This window comes from Natator depressus, chromosome 7 (assembly GCF_965152275.1).
Source record: "Natator depressus isolate rNatDep1 chromosome 7, rNatDep2.hap1, whole genome shotgun sequence".
Classification (NCBI taxonomy): domain Eukaryota; kingdom Metazoa; phylum Chordata; order Testudines; family Cheloniidae; genus Natator; species Natator depressus.
The window spans coordinates 101,379,445-101,399,824 of record NC_134240.1 but is presented as its reverse complement, the minus strand read 5'-3'; the positions used below and the strand labels follow the sequence as shown (position 1 = coordinate 101,399,824).

At 39.9% G+C, this 20,380-nt stretch overlaps 1 protein-coding gene across 2 annotated transcripts in view; it reads left to right on the top strand.

The window, feature by feature from the left end:
- The window catches only part of DOCK1 (dedicator of cytokinesis 1), a 540,600-nt gene that overhangs the window by 124,811 nt on the left and 395,409 nt on the right, over window positions 1–20,380 (top strand). For both annotated transcript variants that reach the window (XM_074959163.1, XM_074959164.1), the window contains exons 24-25: window positions 12,531–12,601; window positions 14,250–14,356. In XM_074959163.1, the coding sequence (XP_074815264.1) occupies window positions 12,531–12,601; window positions 14,250–14,356 (178 nt within the window). The remainder of the gene's footprint in view (window positions 1–12,530; window positions 12,602–14,249; window positions 14,357–20,380) is intronic.

The window sequence follows — 20,380 nt, the reverse complement described above, 5'->3', positions numbered from 1 at the left end:
TCTGTGAAGTACTCATCCATTTCTTGTGTGGTATAAAATAATCATTTATCACAATGTAGTTGTTTGAAATTATCCAAATCAAATAGATATACAGTAATAGTGCAAATATACCAGAGATGGGTATTTCTAATTCTGTATGCTAGTGCTTACTTCCTAATGAGATCACTTAATGATTGTTAGTTTCTAAAGTGCCACAAGTACTCCTTTTATTTTTGCGGATACAGACTCACATGGCTGCTACTCTGAAACCTGGTAAAATCCTATTCAGTGTTAAAAATTCTGCAATTGAAGCATTTTGTTTTTGTGCTTCCTAGTGCTCTTTTTCGTATGTGTTTAGGTTTTTTTTTAATATGGAAATAGGTCTTTTCTTTAGACTAATTAAAACCTGTAGTTTCTGTGAGTATGAGAACAGGGATCTGAACCTTGGCCCCGTGCTGCACAAGTGTGTTAGTAATTCTAATTTAAAATGTTAATTTTAAGAATTTAATAAACTACTTAATTGTTTGGAGTTGTTCCTGATGTTGTATCAGTATCTGAAGACTATTTGTCATTTTATGAAATTAATACGCACTCTTTATTTCAGCATCTGGGAATAATTTAGATTGTAATGATGTTTCTGGTATTGTTGGGATCTATTTTCAGCTGCACCTTTTTAACAGAGTAAAAGTTAGGTTCACAGCTTAGCTTTTATAAAAGTTAGTGTTTAGATAGAGTAACTTAAATGGGATTTTTTTTTTTAAACTAATTTAGATTCACTTTTCTGTGGCTATGTTGCCTAACCATATCATTCCTGCCAGTAAATTCGTTCATCAGATTATTTATGGAAAGAAAACACCAAAATGACATGCACACAATGAAAGCAGATTTAGTATTTTATTTGAACAAATTTATTTTTTATTAGTACGAATGTTTTGAAGTATTTACCCAACTCTAGTTCAGTGCTGAAATTGAGAATTGTTTTTAGAACCCCTTTCGATTTAACTAGTGATAAATATTTTTTATTCTTTGTTCCATCTTTGTATCAGTCATAATATTTTAAGAATGATGAATGTATATCATTGTGTAGTTCAGTGTAAAACAAAATTGTGCATTTCAGAAGAGTATATGAATTGATTTTATTCTAAGATTAGTTTCTTGTGCATGCTGTTTGACTTTCTCTTTGCACTAAAGTTCATATCTTTTCAAATTAATTGTCCTTTTTGTCAATACTGCTCCCTCTTGATTTCTGCTGGTTTTCTTCTGTTAAGAACATTTCTACGCTCATTTGCAGCCGTGCATTGCTACTGGGGGCACAAAGTTGAAGTAATTGATCATAAATTGGCCCAATGGAGGGAGGAACTCTGCCAACCCTGACTCAGCTCAGCAGTCTGAAATTTCACACGATAAATATTTCTCACACGAATACATTCTTACATATACTTGAAATTAGTTCTAAATGTCAGTTGTCAATAAAAACTTATTTTCAAAATCATTTTACAGTTTAGTCATGCTGGGAAGTGCTTACCTTTTGAACTTTCAGATTACAGGGCTGAGAAGTGAGTTTATTTTTTCTCCAGGTAATTTGAAAGCATCATATGGGATGAATTTGACAGAAATAACAGTGAAAATGTTGCACTATGGAGTGGTCAGCCAGTTCTAGGTTTTGGGTAGCCCTGTGTGAAATAACATTTGGGGCCCCATCAACAGTTCCCACGTACTACTGTGGAAATATGAGACACAGTTTTCCAATTCAAACTGGAACAGGTGCAAAGGAGGACTACTAGGGTGATTGGGGAAAGGAGATTATCTTACCTGAGGAAGCTAAGGAAGTTTGGCTTGTTTAGCCTACCAAAACAAAAGCTGTGAGTTGGTAGGATTGCTCTCGCGAGACACATCAGAGAGGGAGAAACTCTTTTTAAACAAAAATGTTGGCTCAAGAACAGATGGGTATAAACTAGCCATGATTAAATTTGGGCTGGAAATTAAAAGAAGATTTCTAAACATCTATGGAGTGAGGTTCTGGAACAGCCTCCCACTAGGAGTAGTACGGGCAAGCAATCTAACTAGTTTTAAGATGGAGTTTGATAAATTTATGAATGGAATTATATGATGGGATTTCTTGTGATAATAGGAGACTGGATTTGATGAACCAGGTGGTCCCTTTCAATCCTATGTTCTGATTTTTTTTCTTCTCCAGCCTGGCTTAGACTTCCCTGAGTCTGTGATGAACCAACTGCTGCTTATTTGTAAGGCTCTTTGGACTTAGGTGGACCCCAGATAGCAACTGGGAAGACTGGAGATGAAGGCAAAGTGAACCTTTCTATGCACGATATGAGAGGGCAGTTGGGAAATTCAGTAGAGAGAAGAGATGGGAGGAAGAAGTGGGGATGAAAACACACCCTTTTTAGTGGTTGAATGTAGGGTTGGCAGTAGCAGACTCTAGTTTGGGCTATCCTTATGCAATTCTTAATATCATTTTAATGTCTAAACACTACAGTGATAAATGCTCCATATATTTTTAAGATAAACTATCTGCCACAGCTCTCTGTCACAAGCTTCATAATGGCAGCCAGGGAATTGAGAATAGTATTCTCTCTCTCGAGGCTTTTCTGTGCATGTAGTGTATACACCAAAATGACTCTCCCTCTTTGCTTTGTAGGATTTATGAGAAATAAACACTGGTGATTGATCTATTCGTGTTAGGTTTATATAAAGAATGGAGTCTTCTAATTCTTCAAAAAGATGCAGTAAAAGATGGCTTTGGAATTTTAAAATTATTTGATCTGAAATCAGTCTAATTGTCCTTTAGTTATTTAATTTCCAAATTGTGTTTCCACATGGTCTTTGATTTTTTGTCAGTAATGGATAGAACACCAGGAGAAAAATCATTAAATCTTTTTTGCTTCTCCTGATGTTAAGACAATAACTCAGTGCCTGTGTTTAATAGTCATTGAAATGGTTGTCCTTGTGCATTTCTCATTGGTTTTCCATGGAACAAATTAAAGTCTACTTAATTAAAGCTGGAACACTGATAGTAGCTTGCTTCAGGGCAGTGACAGCTATCAAAATGTGCCAGGCAGCAAGTTGATGCTCATTATATACTCTTTTTAAGATTACTGCTTTGATACAATGTTACAAGGATGATCTTGAGTCAGCCAGTATAAGGTCAGGCCAGTATTGCTGGTCCCTGCTTGAACTTTCAGTTCTCCCAGTTTTCTGTGAAGGGGATTTTCTATATATTTTTTTCTATATCTCTGTCACTAGTTGCTTAATTTATTTGTTTTAGTGGAAATATCACTATTTAAAACAGTAAAGTATTCTGATGCCATGTACGTGTCTCCCCCTTCCCTCCTCCACTGAAAAGACCTTCTCTTTTTGTTAAAGGGAAGATTTTTATATTATGTAGATTACTTGATCGCTAGCCAACCTCTGCCTGAGAGCCTAGAAGTTCCATGATAGATAAATGTATGAGCCAAAAAGGAACTTACTTTGGAGCCATTCTGGTTTGACTAATTGGTGGCCCACAAGATAAGAAACCTCTAGCTAGCCATAAACAAGACGTATTAGGCCCAAAGGGACATTGAGACTGAATTATTTTCCTTTCCCTAGAGAAAAATTAGTGTGACATGTTATGTAACTCCAGGCATATGCAAAAAATATATAACACACTAACCTTGTAATTGAGTTAGATATGTTCAGACATGACCATATTTTCTGTGGTGATTTGAGGAATCTGTCTATGTACATCATCTTATAAATTCTGATTGATATGAAATTGTGGAATCATAGAATGACTCTGTATGTGGAATCTTCCATTTGGTCACAGCAGCTGTGTCACATATTTACTGGACCAGGGATAATGGTCAATTGTTAGCCTTAATGGTTGCCTATTGAGTTTAAAAACCTTGGGGACAACTGGTTGATCAAAGCCAGGGCAGCCAGTTTTCTCCAACTTCCCTGAAGGGTGCTCAGTTTTAGCGAGTGGAAAATTCCTAGCCGCAGAACAAAGAAACCAGGTATTTCTGGTGCGACATATACCTTCAAGAGACACACAGGATGCTTTGTGCTAGAGAAGAAAAGAAGAAGCTGATGTACTTTCATAGTGGTGGTGGGGTGTCCTGTTTAACTGCAGGATCAGCTGAGGAACAAGGAAGCTAGCTGACCTAGAGAGGGAGAGAAACTCCACGATTAAGGGAAGAAGCCATGAGCTGCAGGAGAAGGATCCTAGCCACCCCAGAGAATTCTCCAGAGTGGTGAGGAAACTGAGGCAGGGAAACAAATATAAGTGTGTATTATTTTATTTTGTACAGATCTGTGTATTTCTTGTGCAGTCTACTAAGTAATGAGTAATTTCTTTTAGAATTCTGTGCAGAGTCTGTCTGTTTGCTTTCAGTATCACATGCCCCAGAAGAGTTGAACTGTAAACCTGGAGTGCCCACACAGTTGGAGTTTTGGGGAGGGTTTACTTAAGTTTCTGGAGAGTATGAGGGGTCAGCACAGGTTCTGGGGCCTTGGCATCTGGGCCACCTGGTCCCATTTCTGTGAAGGGATAACAAACTGACAGCCTGTGTCCTGGAAATGTTCTGGAGAAGCCAAGGAAAGAGACAGTGCTGGAGCCTGCTCAGATCAAGGGAAGCTTCAAGCACATGGGTCCAGTGGATTGAGATGCAACAGAGCAGCCTGGGGATTGTCCTGTGGTTGGAGCTTTGAGTGCGATACTGTTCTCATTTTCTTCATTAGCACATTAGACAGCCTGCTATGAAAAGTGAAGGTAGATGCCTTTACCTATATATCAGAGTTGATATGCCTGCTCTTTTATCTGGAATGATTTTTTTTCCCACTGCAACAAAATACTTTCCCCATTTCATAGCTCGTGGGAGACTTTTTTCTGTGAGATGGTGAAGTCCAGGGATCAAATAGGATTGTTTTAGAGACCTCCTAATCTGAAGTCTTTCTATCCTACTGTCCCCTCTGAGACTCTGAATCACTTCTTCAGTCAAAACTTAAAGGGAAAGGAGGGTTTTTACTCTAATCTTTAAAGCAGCATACGTTTTGTGACTGTTGGAAAACAGGGTGGGGTTCATGTTCTGTTACTCTCAGAAAACCTCAGCCCAGAGTTCCTTGCTCATTGCCCCCCAAGGAAGAGAAAATTTTGAATCCTTAGCAAGCAGTTGTCGGGAACCCCTGGTATTCCATATGGTTCCCACACTGGGAATTATGAGGCGTCTCTGTATCTGGCTTGGGAGAAAGTCTGCTAGCAGGAAAAAGTGAGTGCTCTCAGGAGTGGGCACTCCTTACAGTCCTGTTGCTCTGTGGCATGGGCAGAGTGTTCCTGCCCCACTCCTGTGTGGGAAGATTTTTTAAGGATAGGACCGCTTTTGCCACACCCCAGAAGAAGATGCTGGAACCCTCTCATGACCTGGAAGATGATGTAGATGACCACAAGTCCCCTTGAAATCACTGAGGCATCAGGAAGAAATGGCCTACCACATGCATGGCCCCCTAAACGCTTCATTATTTTGGAAAAAAATCTGCCATTGTTTCTATCTTGTCCCATTTATATTACAGCCTATCAGAAATATGCAAACGTCCTTTCCAATATGTAGAACCGTTGGTTATTAAAATATAAAAACATTGCCAAACTCATACATCATTGCTTATTTCTTTACTTTTAGGATTCCATTCCACAAAGCTATTCACTTGCAGTCTGATCTAAAACCCATTTTAACAGTAGGTGTCTTTTTATTGTCTGATGGGGATGTGGATCAGACCATTACTAGCCAGATGGTGGCCTTTTTCACAATCTAGGCCTCAGGAATTTTTTTGTCCTTGATATAGTGATCCGGATTTGGATGCCAGATGTGCCATTAGACACCAATGCCAGTGTTTCTTGAGTGGAGGTGGAAGAAGACTAAAAGGCATTCCTACACTGGATCCATCTTGTCATGTTCAGTTCTGTTGCCAAGACCACAAAACTAATAACCTTAGTAGATGGCTCTTAACTATTTGGAGAAGGGAACATCTCCTTTTTGAAGTTGTTTTTCTCAGTGGTGTGTATTTCTGGTTCAGCCATCTAACTGAAATCAGTTTAATATGCGTTTTCTTAAGAAATATGTAAATTAATAATTGCTTCATACATTATTCAATAAAAAGCTTATTTTGTATCACTGATAGCTCTTCTAATCTTATATAAAGATATGCTAATGGATTTAATTAAAATAATTATACTGAATAATGTACCCTGAACTTTACCCTAAAATAGTACATATTAATTATCATCAGTAGTCATATTTCTAGCTACAAAGACAATTACAATATTCGATTGATATTAGATAACAAACCAAATATTTTTCCCTTTTTTTGTTTAAAGATTAGGCTTGAGTATGAGTAGTGTAATTTATCTGTGACATCATGACACTTGGTGTTGGAAGGAGTTGTGATCATAAATAAATATGAGGACTTCTCTGTCTAGTGATTTATGGTCTATTCTGATTTGATTTTGAGAGCCTGCAACTGCTGTTGACTTAAATGGGAGCTGCAGGTGCTCATCATTTCTCAGAATGATGCCCTGATGTAGGGCTCTGATTCTTTTTTGCCTTTTTGAAATTTTTTTAAGGGGCTAAAGTTATTCAGTAATGCAGATCTTTTTTCATATAAATAGTAAGACCCAAGACAAAGGGAGATAATTCTCCTTTTCTGAATGGCTGTGTTACATCTGCATCTGGAATATTATGTTCCTTCCTGGTCGCTACATCGGTAGAAATATACTGGCAAAATGGTGGGAGATTGAAGAAAAGCAGCAAAAATGATCAGGGATTATCACAGTTGACGTACTAAGAAAGATTTAAAAATAACTGTGTATCAATAATTATTGGAGTTTTACAAAATTAATAAATTACTATACTTTCACATTACGATTGTCACATTTTCAATAACTGGGGTGAGGCAAGAACCAGGAGATCTTGGCCAAATTATTCCAGAAACAATACTATAATAGGGAAGCACATGTTTTAAGCACATAAACGTAGAAGTTAGATACAGAAAAAAGCCTATTAAGTCATCCAAGTCCATCACCCTGTCAATTCAGGTCATAACTCTACAATGCATTTTCTAGTATTTTATCCAATTGATTTTCAGAGTCCCAATCAACAAGGCTTTTATCACCTCTATGGAGGCATTATTCCACATCTCACTAATAACTCAGATTGTCTATTATTATTATCTACTTAGTCTTAGTTACACCCTCATGTACATAATAAATAATTGTTTTTCCTTCTTGGTTTTTACACCATTCAAATATTTATAGGTGTGCCCCTAAGAAAGCATTTTGAATTTTAACTTTAAAATTGCATTTGTGTGTGTGCACATTACAAATATGTGTATATATACACACATATACACTCTTTATAAATACACACACAAACACACACAACCCTATACACAAACCTATCTTAAGAAAATTTAGGTTGTAAATTCAAGCATTTGGTTAGGTAGTGCCACAATTAAGGTTGCCTGTGCAATCTTAATTCAGCCCATTTGTGCGTATGCATGTATTATCATATACTTTTTTCCCCCCAAAGAACCCTGCCTCATTCAGTGCACAGGATGGATGTTGCTCATTGGTGTTCATTTCTTCTTATTCTCATCATTCATTGTGTGTGGCCCTTTGCATTATTTGCTCCACACCATACCAAACCTTTCACTTAATACAGAATTAATTTCCTCATTGGCTAGTGCTCTCATTGTAGTATCTTAATTCTTAATGGATTTATCTTTACAACATTGTGAGATCTGGTGGTATTATCCACATTTTACAGATGGAGCGCTGAGGCACAGAGATCAATGCCTAAATTATCAAGTGCTAAGTAATTTTAGGTGCTCAATTTGATAAGCCATGGGCCTCATTTTTCAGAGTACCTAGCATTTTATTGCACTTTATATGTTCAGAGCAGAGGTCCCATTGATGTCAGTAGGAGCGATGAGTGCTTCTGCAAATTGAACCCCCAGATGTCTCAAATTGGGTACCCAGAAAATGAGGAAGACACAGTGGCCAGCTGTGAAGTTTTGGTTTAAGTGACTTGCCACGCATCATGTCGGAATTCTAGCCGAAGCAGGAATTGAGTCCAGTTCTCCAGAGTGGCATTCAGCTGCCTTAACTATGAGCTCATTTTTTCTCTTCCTGTAGTTCGTTGGTTTATTCACCACAGGTTTATTCAACACACACCTTCCAACATTTTCAATAAATGCGGCAGTGGTCCTACAGAACACAGCCTTATTCTCTGTACTGTCCTTATTCATTCCCAGAGCACTGTCCATCCTGTGCACCGAATGAAACATGGGCCCTGAGGAAAAAATGTGATCATGTAATTAAAGACTGTCTCATGGTTAAGGCCCTTAGTTTTCGGTTTTTATTTTGTTTTTAATTTTCTGGGAATTTATCTATGTTTATTACAGAAATTTAAAAAATGGGTGAAAATTGCTGCAAAAAATTAATGTTACAATTTTCTGGGTAAATAGCAGTGTTAATATCAATCATCCTATTTTTTAACTCTTAAAAGACTGATAATCTGAAATGTAGATGATACAGTTTTTCATTTTCAACCCATTTTAGCATGAAAAGTAATTCACTTTTATTGTTTTTGAATGCTGATAGCGTGGAAAGTTATCTGTAAAACTGGTAATCAAAGACTCATTGAAATCTAAGACTGGAGAGGACCTCGATAGGTCATCTTGTCTAGTCCCCTTCACTGAGACAGAATCAAGTATTATCCAGACCAGTGGTTCTCAAACTTCATTGCACCACGACCCCCTTCTGACAACAAAAATTACTACATGACCCTAGGATGGAGGACCAAAGCCTGAGCCCGCCCTAGCCCTGCTGCCCCAGGCTGGGCGGGGGAACGTGGGGGGACGTGGAGCCAAAGCCCAAGGGCTTCAACCCCTGGCAGGGGGCCTATAACCTGAGCCCCGCTGCTGAAGTCAAAGCCTGAGCCCTGCCACCCAGGGCTGAAGACCTCTGGCTCGGGCTTGGGGCCCCCGGGGGGTGGGGCTTGGGCTTCGGCCCTGGGCCCCAGCAAGTTTAACATCAGCCCTGGTGACCCCGTTAAAACGGGGTCACGACCCACTTTGGGGTCTGACCTACAGTTTGAGAGCTGCTGATTGAGACCATGCCTGACAGATGTTTGTCTAAACTGTTATTAAAACCTCCAATGACAGGGATTTCTCAATCATCCTCAGTATTTTGTTCCAGTGCTTAACTACCCTTACAGTTAGTAAGTTTTTTCTAATGTATAACCTAAATCTTCCTTGCTGCAATTAAAGCCCATTACTACTTGTCTGTCCTCAGTGGATAAGGAAAACAATATATCACCCTCCTCTTTATAGCAACCTTTTACTTACTTGAAGACTGTTACCATGTCCCCACTCAGTCTTCTCTTCTCCAGATTAAACGAACCCAATTTTTTCAGTCTTGCCTTGCATGTCCTGTTTTCTAGACGTTTGATGGGTGCAGAATTGACAACAGTACATATGCCAGTGTTTGACGTATTACAGTACTTCTGACCTGACCTGGTTCTCTGCTCTGGAAGAAGAGAGAGAGGCTTGGCAACCTGGGGTCTGGGAAGTTCCACTGTACTGAGCGTGACCCCCCACTGAATCTTTACAGAGCGGGAAGCTGGTCAGGAGAGATGGCAGTTACAGAACTGCCTCTCCTTCCAGAGTGGAGAGCTGGGTCCTGGAAGTTCCAGCACTTTCAAAATAAGGGTGAAAATTGGTAAAACCCACATCATAGCTTCTGTAGAACATGGGGAATTTTTGGCTAAAATTGGTAAAAACCTAAAATGAAGGTCCTCATTCATAGTGTATATGCACAAGGAGGCAGTATTAAAGTTCCACATGAAGCCTTGAGACTAGCATCTTCTAACTTTTGAGTGCTTGATTTTGTAATCGTAAGGTTCTTTTAATATAGTTTTTTGGATCTCTCTCTCTCTCTCTCTCTGGGTAGATATATATTTATATTTATATATGTGTATATATATTGTGTGTGAGAAAACTCTTACTAGTACCTTGGAAACTGACATGTTGAAATGATTGACGTTTCACTGCTTGATAAATTCAAAAAATGAGCTATTGAGTCTTCAGTCAATCTAACAATCTAATTCGATGAATAGTTTTGATACTATATGATGCAAATATTTCATATTTATTGTGTATATAATTTGGCTTGAATATTATTTTAGAGATGCAGCGTAATTTGAAGAATTCACCCCTGTGCTGCTTCTTCCTGTCACACTTTTTCTCTCCCTCCACTCTTTCTTTATCTGGTTGACACCCGATTTGTAACATTATGTTGAATTTAAATGCTTACACTTTCTGGAGCAAGGACCTATAGCTACACTTGTTTTGTGAGGCATTTGTCATCTTTTGGGGCACTTTAAAATATGATGTAAGCAGAGGGGATTGAGAACTCCTGATATCTATTCCTGACTCTGCACTCACCTAACTTCTTTTAGTTCCTTCTGTAAATATTTATTTATCTACCTTAAAAGTTAGAAGGGGATCAATGAAAATAAAGGTAGGGAGAGGGAGGAAACCCTTTGTCCTGTGATAAGGAGGGTCTTGGTTTGACACAAAGCAGAACTTGCCTGATCTGAGCCTAACTTTTTCAGTGAGCTTCTGTGTTTTTCTGATTAGTTTCACTTGACTTAACAGTTGTGTTTAATTCTTATTTGAACTGTGCAAAATTTTTTTGCTATAATTAGATTTTGCAGTGACAGTGGAACTAACCAGTGTCACTTGTACACAGTATTAAGCGATGATGTGTACATAAATATTACAAGACACTTATCTGATGTCATACTATGTTTAATCTGTGTGTGTGGTCAAGAGTAAAAGACGGAAGCTGCAATAACCTTAAATTAAGATTTATGTAGAGTTAGTGGCTGTCAGTTTTGGCGCCATGAAAAAGATTTGAACCATAATAAAATTCATGAACTTGAGGATTTATTAGCTAATATATTGTGAGCCAGAAAGGGAAGCTGAATACTTTTAAATGATTCAGTGACTAAAGAGGTAAGGGAAAGAATGTCAGTTTACCTTCTTCGAGTAGTGTCCCTATGGGTGCTCCACTGTAGGTGTTTGTGTACCTCTGTGCTGTCCATGGGAGAATTTCAATAGCAGTCCATCCCTCCCGTGGGGCTTTCCTCCACCCGTGAGGCCAGCTGGCACGCACGGGTATTCCCTCCTCAGTTCCTTCTCAACTGCCCTAGGCTAGAGACGGAGCTAGGAGCTGTCCATTCACAGATCATTAGCTCCTTTAGTTTTGCAAATTTTTGCTTCTCTTTAAAAGTCTTTTCTTTTATTATTTATTTGTGTTTCATTGGCCATGCCAAAAAAAAAGGGGGGGGGGGGAGAAAGGAAGAAAAAGTAGAAAAGGTTGCCTCCTTCCGACTCTGGTGGGGAGCGATCCCCCTGCACTGCACAACGGTCTGCCTGGCTCCCCAGGCTTCAAAAAGTGTCTTAGCTGGAAAGATTCCACCCCGGTAATGGATGGACATTTGCAGTGTATTCACTGCTGCGGGGAGAAGCACAATCTACAAAATTGTGGCTGGTGCCAGCAGCTGTAATCGAAGTCCAGGAAGGACAGAGAGTTAAAACTCCTGCTCACGGAGTCGGCCCTCCATTCCCCAGAGTTCCGGTGAGAACTATCACCGCAACCTTCTACGTCAAAAGCAGGTGATCCCAAAGAAATGAGCCACTCACTAAGGACCTCTAAGAAAAGGTCTGTGAGTCCCCGTAATGAGCCCAGATAGAGCAGGAAATGACCTCCAGCTCCATCAGTATCTTCGGTACCTACAGCGCCGAAGCTGCCTTGAGCTGGTACCCAGGGCACGCATGGTACCAAGCCGACAGAGCCAGTTGGACTGTCCAAAAACCCAGTGGGCATGGGCAAAGAAGTTCTGGTACCACTGATGAATGAGAAACATAGATGTTCCGCACCAGGGAAGGCTACGTCAACTAGGTTGTCAGCACCAGCACCAACAGCCATCGGAACTGATACTAGTACCACCCGCACCGACTGACTACAGATGCGCATTGGACCTCTTGCTCTCTGATGCACCGCACTCGCCCCTTCTCAGTACCAGGGCTCCGGTACCGGGGCTCCAGTACCAAGCTCACCAGGAGTAGTGAACACAATAGCATATCCACACCCTGCACTGTTTCTCTCCTCTTCAGACTCAGATAGTGAATGAGAGGACTTGAGTTTCTATTGCATGTCCTAGCCACCATACTGGTCCACAGTTCCAGCCACCAGCTCCCTACACGCAGTGGCCATACTGAGACCTCTGGCAAACCCAGAGGCAACAAGCCTCACAGATCCCTAGTGTGGAGTACCAGCAGGCAAGGTTTAAATTGTTCATCTCATAATATTGTACAACTCCCTTATTTTTAATTTCTCTCTCTTTCAGTGAACTCTGCGTCGTAACTTTAAATTGTGGTAACTGTCAAACTGGTGTTTACACTGAGGTCATTGCTGTGTTTTTAATTTTTAGGGGGCTGCACTTAAATACTTGCCAACTATTGTCAATGATGTGAAATTGGTATTTGATCCAAAAGAACTTAGGTAAGTAATGTTAATAAAGTAATGTACTGTGTACTTCCTATTGTCTAGATCTTGTGTATAATTATTTAATGCACAATATTTTATATGAATTTTTATTGCTATCTTGGTAACTTAAATCCCTAGGACAAGAAATTATAATCATGTATGTTACTGTATTTTGATCAGAATTCTTTGCTCGAGCCATCTTCAGGAGTATACATACATATTTTTATTCTAAAGTAAAATGTTTGGTAGGGAAGCCTGTCTAGTAAAGATCATCTAATGAGATGCCAAAAATTGTAAATCATGTGAGTGATATCAGACTTATAGTTCATGTGTTTCGTGCATCACTCTGCACCTCCATTGATTTGAATAATGATAAGCTTTGTTTTAGTTCAGTGCACACTAGTTGTGTGTGGAAATTTTACTAGAGCAAAAACAGTTATCTCTCCATGGACCCCTTTTACAAAAAAGGAAAAAGGGAAAAATTTGTTTAAAAACAAACAAATAACTAAGATTTGGTAGTACTGCTAATGTGTCAAAAGAAGAAAAAAAATAGTAATTTATTTTAGATGTTTTGATTGCACAGACTCTATATTGTCTTCAATTGTATATTCTGTGAATTTATTGAGGTAGTTAAGAGAACATTCAAGTGTTAATAAAATAAATGTGGAAATTCAGAGTTAATTTAAAAAAAATGCTTGGAGGCTGGAAAATGAGAAGGCTATCATTCAAAAGCTGAATTTCAGTTTGGAAATACTCCGTACAAAAAATTATAATTATTGCTGAAACTTTTCATTGCACCCAGAAGCTAACGTATAATTTTTCATTTACCTATTTTGCATACCGCTGTATATCCTTTTCTATTAAGTCTCCTTGGGCCATGAGTATAGAGTTCCAAGACTAAGCCATTTTTGAAAGATGTATGGTAGCAAAAAGGATTGAAAAATTTGTCCAAAAGTGAAATACTGGCCATTGGACCATCTTACTAAAGGATGTTGTAAATTTTCCATCACTTTACGTCTTAATCAAGAGTGGATGTCTTTCTAAGAGATATGCTTAGCTCAACCACAAGTTATAGGGCTTAATGCAGGAACTACTGGGTCAAGTTCAATGACCTCTGTTATGCAGGTTGTCAACCAGGTCCCTTCTGGTTCCAAAGCCTGTGGTTTTTTCTGCTTCAGTCTCAGTTCTGCCCCTACCCCAATCAAAGCTGTTCACATAAAGGATCCCTACTATCGTGCTTCTTCCCCTACCTAAGTAGCAGGCTTCTGCATTTACAATAACTCATATTTATGTTTTAATTGTCTTATGTGCATTGCCTCTGCGCTTCAGTTCGACTTCGAAATACATAAGCCGAAATGAAAAATGGAGAAGGTGTATGCTGCTACACGAGTAGAGTCTTGTTCATCTGTAGTGGAGTGAGGGACGAAAATGAAGAGTAGAAATAAATATATTGGCCAAAGAAATTTAAACTAATTCTGAACACTTAATTGCCGTTCTATAACTCCTCACTATGTAGAAAAGGACCTGGTTCTCCTCTTCTCTCCCCGCCCCCAAGTGTTTACTGAACTAACTCATCAATTTCTTCTCTAATTACAGACATTTGTTTTCATTTACTTTTGAGAAATTAATATATTCCTTTTCTTAATTGCCCATTTTTATATAGCAAGCTGTTTACAGATTTCATCCTAAATGTTCCAATGGGCCGGCTCACAATTCAGAAGCTGTACTGTTTGATCGAAATAGTTCACAGTGACCTCTTCACGCAACATGGTAAGCAAAACCCTGGAAATCATTACATTGTCACATTATTCATTGTCTCTAGACCTCCATCAGTGTTAGTTTTGGCCTCACTGCAGAAGGTAGCCGAGGTTGCAACCAATTAAAGTTGTTCCACTACAAGGACAAGCGGATTTAGACGATATAAGAAAATGCTAATTCACAATTAGTGTAGGTGGTAGATCATGGAGAAATGAAGGCAAAAACTTGTAATTTGTAATTTAAAAGAGCATTAACACTTAGTGTAATTGGCATGGATTGTAATTTTTAAAATATGAAATTGTCACTTTTGCATTTCTGTAATGGACTCTTGTGTCAAGGAAACTGAGAGAGAGAACTCGACCTTTCTGATGTTTTATTTTTTAAATACTTCCCACAAATTCCAAATTAAATACATTGACACTATACCAGGCACCCATGTTTTCATTCCACTTTGCAGCTAGTGGCCCAATGAAGGAGAAGTTAAAATGGTTATTTTAGGGATTATCTAGGTTTTCATTTGAGGTACAGCACTGCCTTTCTTTCTAGATAGCTATAGTGTAGCCAGAAGTGTTGTTTCCTGGTGAGATAAGTTAACAAGTGATCAACTAACTGTTGCCCTCTCCTCCCTTCCTAGTAATCTCTTCAATTTTGTCAGAGTTCTAAAGGCCTGAGGAGAGAGAGGCAAAGTCCTTCTCTTCATTTAGATGTTTTGTAGTGACAAAGTAGGGTGAATGAATTTAACCAGGATAGCTTAAAAGGAAGCTGCTCAAACCATTTGGACCCCAAATTTAGATGTGATGAGTTCCTTTTTAAAAGCATTACAAATCTTAATAGTAATAAATGCTGTATTTATGAAACTATGACTGAGCAGTGAAAAATTATTTTTGGATTTAAACGTCCCCCTGAAGGGTTCACAAGCAGGCAGACTTATATTGGTGTGTGTATATATATATGGACCACAAAGTAAAATGGGCTATAAAAGAGAGCAGTCTAATTTTGCTACCCAATTTATATGAAACTACTGCAGCATGGATGAAGAAAAGTAAATTTTTAATTTTAAAAATATGGTCAGTCTTGATTATTTAAGGGAATTTGAGAAATACTGATAAAGATTTTAAAGAAGATTAAACCTGAAAGTATCTATTTAATTCTTTTAATGTATCTATTTTCTGGGTAACAATGTTACAGATTTAACAAACATAATTCCTTGTTTGTCTGATATGATTATAAAAAGATGCCACTTAGGTGAGAGAAGTAACAAGTAACAGGGACTTGAAACTTTCTAAAAGGCTGTGGTCCTTTTTTATCGATTGTCAGTTTTACTTGTAGGTAAAGATGACACACGGAAAAAATAAATGAAGTCTGACCTTAGTGATTGGAACATAGAGTAGTAGGACTTTGATAAATAGGCTTCCTCAGCATTGCAAGGTGTGCAAGGCAAACCCTCCCCCCCCCCCCCCAAAAAAAAAAAAAAAAACCAAAAAAACCCAAAAGAAACCCAAAGTCAATTAAAAAGTTTATGTCCTATTGAAAAGAAAAATGCATTGACGCTTTTATTTAAGATTATACTGTACATTTCATGGGCTATATGTCTTTCCATTCTTAACCTATATTTCTCAGGAATTTAGTGATTATGTTGGAAAAATTCCTTTTGTTGCTAAAATATTGGGGAAAGGAGCTAGATAAAAAATTGTTGGGGAAATAGTTCTTAGAATTATTCATAAGAGGAGTATGAAACTGATTTTTCGAGTGCATTAGTCCTTAACACCCAACATTTTGAAAGGGCTGTGCAATCGGTGCTACTCCTTAAAATGTACAAGTACCCTCTGCACCAGTAGTGTTCTGTAGTTATCTGAATTATATGTACCCTCATAGCACCGAACTGTGAAAATGTAGTCCTAAATGTACGGAGTAATTGCTTTTCCTGTTTTGAATTTTTTTAAGTAAATTGATTGGTTAAACCCAGTGTACACACATACACAGATATTCTGAAGCAGTATATATGCCTTCACATGCAGAGTGCCTGCCTGAGAGTAACTGCTCCCAGTGGTTCACAGATCATTTAGTGTATTAGGAGGCAAATTTAGCAGATGGCTAATAAAATAAATTCCATGAATCTTTCATAATAAGGTGACTCTAGCACATAAATGCAGGAATGTATATAGTAGAGATAAGAAACCAGGAAGAAGGATCAAAATGGAACAACATGAATGCAAAATATACCACCATGTATAAAGGAAATTAAAGGGTAAAAACTTACTCTAAGGTTACTTTGTGGGCTAAAATAATTTTGTAAAAGCAAGGAAGCATGATAGTATATGCATAAAACTCCTTATAGTCACATTGTACTTGTATCTGAAGAAGTGGGTTTTTTACCCATGAAAGCTTATGCCCAAATAAATCTGTTAGTCTTTAAGGTGCCACCAGACTCCCTGTTGTTTTTATGGATACAGACTAACACGGCTACCCCCTGATATTGTACTTGCGTGTCCCTAATACTGAAATAAGTGTGATATACCCTCTAGGACCCATAATCTATGTTAAAGGTACTTCGACTTAAGCCTCACACTTCAGGAGAGACTGGATGGTTAATGAGATTGATAATGAGAGTCAGAAACTACACCAGCAGCATCCAAAACAGCTGTACCAGCAGAGCTGCATGGAACGAGGTCCAGTAGAGCCATCCTCTGTTTACACACCTGGGACTACGACATTAAATGCTTAGTAACCTCAGTAGATGAGGTTGAAAGAACAAGTTACAGTAAAAGCTGTTTTATCTGGCATATTGGGAGAATGAGGGGTGCCCGTAAGTGAAAAATACCAGATAACTAAGAGGGAGGGAGTTTGGGTGCAGGAGGTGACAAGTGAGGGGGTGTGGGATGCCAGATCCGTGGGGCGTTCACCTCGGGCAGCTCCCCGCAAGCAGTGACCTGTCCTGGCTGCTCTTAGGCGGAGGTGCGGCAGGCGACTCTGCGTGCTGTCTCCGCCTACAGGCACTGCGCCCACAGCTCCAGTTGGCCACGGTTCCCAGCCAATGGGAGCTGAAGAGCTAGTGCTCGGGGCAGGAGCAGCGCACGGAGCCGCCTGCTGTGCCTCTACCTAGGAGCAGCCAAGACAGGTTGCTGCTTGTGGGGAGCCTCCCAAGGTGAGCACCGCCCAGAACCGGCACCCCACACCCACTCTTATGCCCCAAACCGCTGCCCTGAGCCCTCTCCCGAACCCAAATTCCCTCCCAGAGCCTGTGCTCCACACCTCCTCCCGCACCAACCAGACTATAAACCGGAATTTCAGTGAAGATCAGAAATGCCGGTTTATAGAACTTTCTGGTTGGTGAAGTGTCTGATAAAACAGCTTTTACTGTACCATGAACAAGCCAGAAAACTGCACCAGCAAAAGCCCTATCACACGAGTAGAGCAGTTCAGCAGGATCTTCATGCTCTCTAGGCCTCTAAGAAATAACTGTAACTGAATGTTTCCTGTTAGGTTTCTGGACATCTGTGATAACCTCCTCATGCTGGTGTCTAACAGCAAGAGGAATAAAGCAGACTCCTTAGCCAAGGGTAGATGGGGAGAACTAGAAACAGCTTTCAAAGCCCTTGAGGTTTCTGATGGTCAGAAATGGTGTGGAGGAGATGTAAAGTATTCACCACATAATTGACTTACTCTGACATTCAAGTGAAGAGTGAGGACAAGAGAGTATTTGGGTGGTGATGGAGGACAGGATATGAAATGTGAGGGGATTGATTGAATGGTGAAGAAAGGTGAGGGTGACTTACTGAACAGATGGTGAGAGAGGATGTGGTGATGGGAGACGTGAGTAAGAGGGCACTCTTCTCTAGAAGACCATTTTAATGGTTTGGGGTGCATGTATGTTTAGTGTTAGACATAGAGACATATAACCATAAAGTCTGGTTATAAAATGTGTATAACTACTAAATAACAGCATGACCTTATTTCTGTAATTCTCATCTTCCATTTTCCCTTCCCTTTCTCACCAGCCCTGCACCCCCAACATGTAGTAGCTTTCTCTTGTCATGTCTGCTGTTGGACTGTGGACTCTTTGGAGCAGGGACTGTTGTCTTATATGTGTTTGTTTGGAAAATGCCTAGCACATTTTGGATTCTGATTTAATATAAACAATTAGGCCATTTGATCTTAGCCCAGTTTTGGTGACAATGTTTGATGGCTTTCAGGGGGTATTAGTGAAATGAGCCTCTGATCTCAGTACAGTTTTTAGAAGATGGGTCACAAATATAAATCGAAGTGGACAAGGCCAAACACTGAATGGGAATGGAGTCTCAAACATTCTGTGCTCCAGATCAAGGTTGAAGTAGGTTACCAAGGCATTAGGTTTGCTACCAGTTTTTGTGGCTAGAGAGCTGACTGCCCTGGGGACTTTTCACAAACATTAACATTTGTTTGAAAATAAATTAAGCCAATAGCTCTGTCCACAGCCAATCTCCCCTAACCCTTGCCTTTTGCGATTAGTGAGTCCTTATTACATAGTTCCCCTGCCCCAGTCTCTCTTCATTTATTCAAGAAGCTAATTTTAAAATGATAGGCTATTAATATGAAAATATTGTTATGCGCTAGCCCAGTATCATAGATTCATAGAATATCAGGGTTGGAAGGAACCTCAGGAGGTCATCTCGTCCAACCCCCTGCTCAAAGCAGGACCAATCTCCAACTAAATCATCCCAGCCAGGGCTTTGTCAAGCCTGACCTTAAAAACTTCTAAGGAAGGAGATTCCACCACCTCCCTAGGTCACTCATTCCAGTGCTTCACCACCCTCCTAGTGAAAAAGTTTTTCCTAATATCCAACCTAAAGCTCCCCCACTGCAACTTGAGACCATTACTCCTTGTTCTGTCATCTGCTACCACTGAGAACAGTCTAGATCCATCCTCGTTGGAACCCCCTTTCAGATAGTTGAAAGCAGGTATCAAATCCCTCTCATTCTTCTCTTTCGCAGACTAAACAATCCCAGTTCCCTCAGCCTCTCCTCATAAATCATGTGCTCCAGCCCCCTAATCATTTTTGTTGCCCTCTGCTGGACGTTTTCCAATTTTTCCACATCCTTCTTGTAGTGTGGGGCCCAAAACTGGACACAGTACTCCAGATGAGGCCTCACCAATGTCGAATAGAGGGGAATGATCACGTCCCTCAATCTGCTGGCAATGCCCTTACTCATACATCCCAAAATGCCATGGGCCTTCTTGGCAACAAGGGCACACTGTTGACTCATATCCAGCTTCTTGTCCACTGTAACCCCTAGGTCCTTTTCTGCAGAACTGCTGCCTAGCCATTCGGTCTCTAGTCTGTAGCAGCGCATGGGATTCTTCCGTCCTAAGTGCAGGACTCCGCACTTGTCCTTGTTGAACCTCATCAGATTTCTTTTGGCCCAATCCTCTAATTTGTCTAGGTCGCTCTGTATCCTATCCCTACCCTCCAGCGTATCTACCTCTCCTCCCAGTTTAGTGTCATCTGCAAACTTGCTGAGGGTGCAATCCACACCATCCTCCAGATGGTTAATGAAGATATTGAACAAAACCGGCCCGAGGACCGACCCTTGGGGCACTCCACTTGATACCGGCTGCCAGCTAGACATGGAGCCATTGATCACTACCCGTTGAGCCCAACAATCTAGCCAGCTTTCTCTCCACCTTATAGTCCATTCATCCAGCCCATACTTCTTTAACTTGCTGGCAAGAATACTGTGGGAGACTGTGTCAGAAGTCAAGGAACAACACATCCACTGCTTTCCCCTCATCCACAGAGCCAGTTATCTCGTCATAGAAGGCAATTAGATTAGTCAGGCATGACTTGCCCTTGGTGAATCCATGCTGACTGTTCCCGATCACTTTCCTCTCCTCTAAGTGCTTCAGAATTGATTCCTTGAGGACCTGCTCCATGATTTTTCCAGGGACTGAGGTGAGGCTGACTGGCCTGTAGTTCCCAGGATCCTCCTCCTTCCCTTTTTTAAAGATGGGCACTACATTAGCCTTTTTCCAGTCATCCGGGACCTCCCCTGATCGCC